We start from the raw sequence: 6,651 nt of genomic DNA, 5'->3' as shown, positions 1-6,651 counted from the left end.
CCTGCTGACCTTGGGCAAATCATGTGGCCCTTTGCTTTCATAGTTGACCACTCGTAGTCAAAACCCCTGTAGCGAATACATAACGAAGCTTGTTTGTAATGCAAGGGCCACTGCAAAAGAAGCCCATAGATGTGCAGGGTATGTAATTTCCTTCCTTAAAACTCTAAACTGATTTGCGTTCTCTTCGCAGCGTTGATAACGGGCGAGTGGGAAGGCTTCTGGTAGAAATGAGACCACTGGCTTCTTGTCTGAAAGGTGGCAAGAGAGCTTAGCCTGACATTTGGCACATGCAGATGCTTTTCTCCTAGTCGGTGACATCACTGTCAAATGGTTCTTTCAGCCACAATTAAATTGGCCCATTATTAGTTAAATTTCCTGAAATACTGTAAAGCTGGCTCGTTCTCTTCACTCGCCTTAGCCCAGTCTCAGAACATCGGTTCCCTGTTCCTTGTGTGGGATGGCTTTGTGGGTCTCCTCAATGCTTTGCTCCTTTCTCTCTGAAAAAACATGGCATCAGCTGCAGTGAGGAGGCGGCCGCTCACACTGTCAAGGGAGTTTAAGCAGCCACTGTTTTGGAAACAGTCAAGTGCTGTAATTATCTAGGCACTGGCAGCAGCATAAGGCCCCAGTTGATGAAAACAAACGGAGCTGTTGGCGGCTGGGGTTGTGCTTTCCCTTCCCGCCAGCGGCAGGCCGCCTTCCTGAATGGAGACGTGCGACTGTCCCTGCCGGGCTGGCGGCTTGGGGAGCGGAACAGGAATGGCCGCGAGTGCCTCTTCCTAGACTTCGATTTGAAGGTGAACTGTAGGACAGAAGGGAAAAGTGAAGCAAGCCCCCCAAAATAAATACCCTTTGAGTCCTGTACAGCTGAGGTGCTGGGGAAAGGACTGAAAGTTTCCATTAATTTAACATTTGGCATCTTTAAAAACACCTGAGGATGCGTCGCACGTGCCTGCGGGTTCACTTCCACTCCGTTACAGCCCACTGGTGTAGTGCACGTGCCTAATCGAGAAATGGCAATACTTGAAAGGGCTCAGCAGCTGGCTGCACCTCTTGCAGGAGTTTGCAGCTCCTCCTCGCTGGCGAGGAAGCATTGCTGAAGCCAGAGGGGGCTTTGGGGAGCTCTCTGTCTGTGCTAACGCACTTGACGGTCCACGACTGAGGGAAGCTGAGGAAGTGCTAATGCCGACGATGGTTTGCTTTACTGCTCGCTCTAGCTGAGGGCTGCAGTCCCGGGCCCCGGCGTGTTAATAATGCAAGTCACTGTGTCGCTGGTTTGCAGCTCAGAGGTGTTAATGGATTCTCTTATCGCGGCAGGGATGCTGTCGCACCAGCTGAAACAGCATGTGATCGATGGAGAGAAAACAATCATCCAGAACCCTACAGACCAGCAAAAGTGAGCATCACCTCTGGGGCTGCTGCTCCCAGCAGCGTTTGGGAGGGGTGTGACTAGGTCCAGAATGGTGACCCTGTTTCTCGCTGTGGTATCAAGTGGGGGATGTAGCAGGTATGTTTAATTTAACTGGGGTATAGACTGCTCCCCATATGGCCTCTTTCTTAAAGTCTGACCCAGTATGCCAAATTCATAGCTTGTTAGCCCCATACCTTCTTGTCAGTTCTATGTGAACGGGAAGTGTGGCTCTGTGTTTGGGGGTTGTTCTGAAAGGCTGGAAGTCACTGACATGAGGCTCATCGCTGGCACCTGCGAGTGTTCTTGGTTTCTGTCCAGTTTCTCAAAGGAGTCTGCTGGAGGCTGCCAGCGAAATAACCAACTGTTGCTAGTTGTAGAGGTGGATGCTGATTCACCAGGAGCTGTGCCAAGACCTATCGTTTCTCTCGCAGAAGCTGCCAGGAGCCCACTGGATGGTGATCGCTGTCAGTAGCATCTCAGGATGGTTTTGAACTAATGAGCTGAAGATGTCATTCCGTTCTGTTCCAGCAGCTCCTCTCCCTCAGGGATCCCTCGGGGTTGGGTCTCACGCTGAATAGTTCGAGTTCAGTGGCTTTAAATCCAGCACTTGGCCTCTAAGTTCTCAGGCACAGCGATGTACCAGGCGTGGTGGGGCTCTTGGCCTACCTAGGACGTGAGCACAAGTTCAAGGAGCTGGTGCTGAATGTCTAAGAGACCTCCCACCCTTTATTGGGGATGGAGCTACTTGTCATGGGCAGGAGGAGCACTGGCTTGTCGTTATTTTTCTCTGCCAGCCTGTGACTGATCAGCTCTGCTGCCTGGCATGTTAATCTTCAACTTCTGCGTCTTCTGTGCCAGCTTTTGCTCTTCTGGTCAGGGACCTGGTCACTGTAGCACCGCCTGCCAGCCTGTGACTGATCAGCTCTGCTGCCTGGCATGTTAATCTTCAACTTCTGCGTCTTCTGTGCCAGCTTTTGCTCTTCTCGTCAGGGACCTGGTCACTGTAGCACCATAGCACTACTTTGTGCTTGTAGACCTTCTCTGGCTAAGCCCAGTGTGGGCTTGTTTGAGGTACTGTGGCTGTGTAGGAGGCTTTGACTTTTCTATTTACCATTCTTTGACTCACCAAACTTTTTTTCATCCAGGAAGGACCATGAAAAAGCAGAATTTGAGGTCCATGAAGTTTACGCTGTTGATGTTCTCGTCAGCAGTGGAGAGGGAAAGGTGAGTCTGGTGCTTCTTGGCCTGCTGTTCCTCTGTGCCTGTGGTCAAAGCGGCCGTGTTTCAGAATAGTCAGCAGCAGCAAGTGGTGCTAACAGCCACATCCTGTGGGTGCTGGTTCCAGCCGGGGAATACCTGTTGCCTGGGTATCGCTATGTCTTTCTGGGTAGAGCTTTTTCCATCCAAAAAGTTGAGGTGCACCTTTACAGTGTTGGAGTATGGCCGGTGCTTGTCCGATGTAAACGCCTGGGCGTGTGCAGGCAGTTGGCTCATCTGGCTGAGGAAGTGCTGCGCTGCTTTCCGCGTCTCTCAGCTCTGTTTGCATTTTCAGGCAAAGGATGCTGGACAGAGAACTACAATTTACAAAAGGGACCCCTCCAAACAGTATGGCTTGAAGATGAAAACCTCCCGTGCCTTTTTCAGTGAGGTGGAGAGGCGCTTTGATACTATGCCATTTACTCTCAGGTATTTGCTCTTATTCATGGCCTCCGCGTGTGTTCAGAGCTGGATGCTTTGCGTGAGCTCACAGACCATGCTGACAGCAAAACCAGCGTGCTTTCACCGTCCTGTCACAGGGGAGGAGGCAGCCTTTGCTGCTTTACGTTGGGGTTTGCTGTATTTGAGCCTAGGAGTGGGTGGAGGAAGGATGTTCTAGGCTTAAGCAGGAATCCCAGGCAGAGCCTGAGGATTTGAGAATCTCCTGTGCCTCGCGTGGCAGGTGGGGAGCCAGGAATTGCATTTAAAATAAAACCGAGAAGGGTGAAAGCAGTGTCAGGGTGCAGCATGCAGAGGCGAGGCACATCCAATCAGTTTGTCTAAGTGATGTACTCTCAAACTAAGGAAACAATGTTCACTTGACAGGCTCTCTTCATCCTGAAATCCACTTGCCTTTTCCGCTCTCTGGAGGTAACAGTTCACCCGGCAGTTGCCTGCTCTGGCAGTCTGCTTTGTCACTGCACCACGACACTGCCGGGGCGAGGGGGACGCAAGTGAATAAACTCTCCAGCCTGACCCGGGGGCAATTCTGAAACCTGTGGGGTGGAATCTGGCTTCTAGGAGAGGGCCTGAGCTCAGGTGTGGCTCTGTCTCCTCCGCAGGGCATTTGAGGATGAGAAGAAGGCCAGGATGGGGGTGGTGGAATGCGCCAAACACGAGCTGCTCCAGCCTTTCAATGTCCTCTACGAAAAGGAAGGTGAGTGCTGGCGGTGGGAGGACTGGGAGCACTCAGCAGACAACTGTTGGTCGCTTCCGGAGTCTGGTGAGACCGGTGCTGACTCTGTCGCTGTGTAAATACCAGAGGTGCACTTCAAGGGCCCTGGGATTTATCCTCCAGGAAACTCGCTACCCATTGGCTTCTGGATCTTGTTTTGGAGTCGTTCCAGTGATGAGATGAAATTTTTTGTGGAGTAATTTCCTGGGCAGGAGGAGAGGTTGATGGCTGAGGCTCTCTGGTTTGCTTACAGAGCAGGCTTGGGGAGTGGTGCTGAAGGAATTGTTTTGCCCTGGCCGGGGTAGGTTTGAGAAGTTCCTGCGAGATGGTTTTTAGCAGTGACAGTGTGGAAGTGGCATAGGAATCGAAACATCTGGTTGGAAACATCTGTCGAGATACCTAGTGGATCGGATACATGGGGGCTGTGGTGTAGTAATGCCTGTTTCTGTCTTGCAGGAGAGTTTGTTGCACAGTTCAAATTTACAGTGCTTTTAATGCCCAACGGTCCTATGAGGATAACCAGCGGCCCCTTTGAACCGGAACTCTATAAGTCAGAGTTTGAGGTGCAAGATGGAGAACTGAAGGTTGGTTTAAAGATAATAATAAATAGACGTAGCACATCGCATGGGTCACCCTGTCTTTGCCTCCCTTGGGGTGAAGGTGGGAAGCAAAATCTGGAAGACTGTGCAGGGGAGGGGCTGAGGCGTGAGCTGAAAAAGGGAAAGATTTGCTTAAGACCAGGTTGGGCCCCTATTTCCTGCATCAAGCACCAGCTCTACTGGCTTGATAATGACAGCCAGCCCTTTCCTAGGAGAGGGGGAGTGGCTGGGAAGTCTCAACAGCTGGCTCCAAGGCCTCATACCTCAGCAGGGTGTGAGGCTGTGGCATTCCCCATCTATCACTGTGCCCGTTAGGAGTTACCACCATTCCTTCGGTGGCTGGCGGCGCTCGCTTTAAAGGCGTTTCCCTTTATCTGCTGTCAAGAAAAGGAGTCGGCTTTCTAGTTTCTTGTATTTCCTTCCTGTCTCTAGGCCCTTCTACAAAGTTCTGCAAGCCGGAAGACCCAGAAAAAGAAGAAAAAGAAGGTAATTTGGCTGTGTTTTGTGGAGATTAGTGGCACGTTATCTCTTGGAATCAACGGTGCCCAAATGTTACCCAGGTCCTGCGTGGTCGCGTTTTGGGTCGTCTCCCAGCCCGCCTTCAAGAACACCCTGGTGTTCTCCTGGCTCGGGAAGCAGCCGCCTCGTGGGAAGGGGCCTCCTCTTGGTCCCTCGGGTGGGCTGCGTCGCACCCGCTGCCGGCGTTGCGGCCGAGCATGGTCCCCGGGCGAGCCCCCCTTCTGACCGCCGCCATGGGTTTGTTTTCCGCAGGCCTCCAAGAACGCAGAGAACGCCACCACGGGAGAGACGGCGGAAGAGAACGAGGCTGGCGACTGAGCAGCTCCCGCTCCCTCCATGTAGCACCCAATTCACACACACTCGCCCCTTGTCCCCCCAAAAACAGAAGCAAAATAATCTAGCACTGTTTGTCTCTTACAACCAAACAACAAACAGTCTGGACTTCCCACTGACTACAACCAGCTCCTATTGACTTTGCCAATGAGGGAGGATTCTCTCAGCCACTTCAGACTACTTAAAAAAGAAAGCAGAAAAATAAAATCAGGAGTAAAAGCTAGTCGATATCCACTCTTTCTAACCTTTCATACTACCCATACTTGTTGAAGAGGTGAACAACTAAGCCAATCCCAGTGAGAAAGGGAGTGTAGAGAGCTGCCTGCTTTCTTCTTCCTCCTCCCTTTTTTTAATTTCTCCCTTTACAGATTTTCTTGGAGGAAAAAAAACCAAACCAAACACACAGCCGATTACGCCCAAGAAAAAGTGCCCTGTGTTTAGTGATATGGTACGCGTGGACGGTGTAAGGTGATCTGCCTCGCTGCGCCATCTCGGCTCTTCCCGGCCGCGTAGGCGTTCCTCTCTGTTACATTCGGGCAGAGGATTTCTCACTCTTTTCTTTTAGCCTCTAGACTGTACATTTATAATTGGGAAAAATATCAAATTTTATGTCCCCTGTGAAACCGTAGACTGTTGTGTCTACTCTGTTCTGTCTCTGCCTTGATTTACGTATAAACGCTCTATTTTTTAATATGCCGCTGTGGCGAGCTCGTTTTTAAATTGACTGTCCAACTTGCTCGGAAGCAGATGACATTCCCCACCTGACAGCCCTGCGGAGGGGCAGGAGGCAGGCGAGCTGCCCGCCACCCGGCAGCGGTTTTTAATTCCCTGCTGTCCCGGGGAGTTTTATTCTTCCCCGTGGCTGGTTTCCATGGCCTGTGAGTATATTCCACTCTCTCACGTGCGTTGGCGGCTCTCGGAAGGGTCTCCTGTCTGCACGCGCTCCTCTGGCGATAGGCGAGGCTACAGGAGTTGTTGGACTTGGGCTAGAGTCTGGCCAGGGGTATTGCTCTTTTATAGTAAGTCTTTTTTAAATAAAAAAAAAAAGAAAAAAGCCGATTGAATTACATGTAGTTGAATGTGAGGTTTTTTTCTTTGCTGATACCTGCTGACCGGCTCTCTGGTTATTCCCCTGCTGTAGCTGAATTTGGGAAAAACTCTCGCCTTTAAAAACGCTCCCGGGCATCTCTGCAGGCACCGTGCTTCCTCGCCAAGATCTGGGTTTTCCACCCCAAACTCCACACGTGCAAATATTACCAAAGTCAATAAAAGAGAATAAACGATGCGGTATTTTTTTTTCTGAATTCTTCCATCTCTCTCTGCTCCTGTTCTCGAACTCTTCCAGCTCCGGCAGGGCC

At 51.1% G+C, this 6,651-nt stretch overlaps 1 protein-coding gene across 1 annotated transcript in view; it reads left to right on the top strand.

Moving 5' to 3' along the window:
* The window catches only part of PA2G4 (proliferation-associated 2G4, 38kDa), an 8,805-nt gene extending 3,527 nt beyond the window's left edge, over nt 1-5,278 (top strand). The window contains 7 exon segments of the mRNA XM_009587928.1: nt 1,318-1,396; nt 2,557-2,635; nt 2,964-3,097; nt 3,730-3,824; nt 4,299-4,426; nt 4,874-4,927; nt 5,213-5,278. Of these exon segments, the coding sequence (XP_009586223.1) occupies nt 1,318-1,396; nt 2,557-2,635; nt 2,964-3,097; nt 3,730-3,824; nt 4,299-4,426; nt 4,874-4,927; nt 5,213-5,278 (635 nt within the window).
* The last annotated feature ends 1,373 nt before the right edge of the window (nt 5,279-6,651 follow it).

Source organism: Fulmarus glacialis, unplaced genomic scaffold (assembly GCF_000690835.1).
Source record: "Fulmarus glacialis isolate BGI_N327 unplaced genomic scaffold, ASM69083v1 scaffold18901, whole genome shotgun sequence".
NCBI classification, from domain to species: domain Eukaryota; kingdom Metazoa; phylum Chordata; class Aves; order Procellariiformes; family Procellariidae; genus Fulmarus; species Fulmarus glacialis.
Note: the sequence above shows the minus strand (reverse complement) of the source record. Positions and strands in the feature narration are given on the sequence as shown.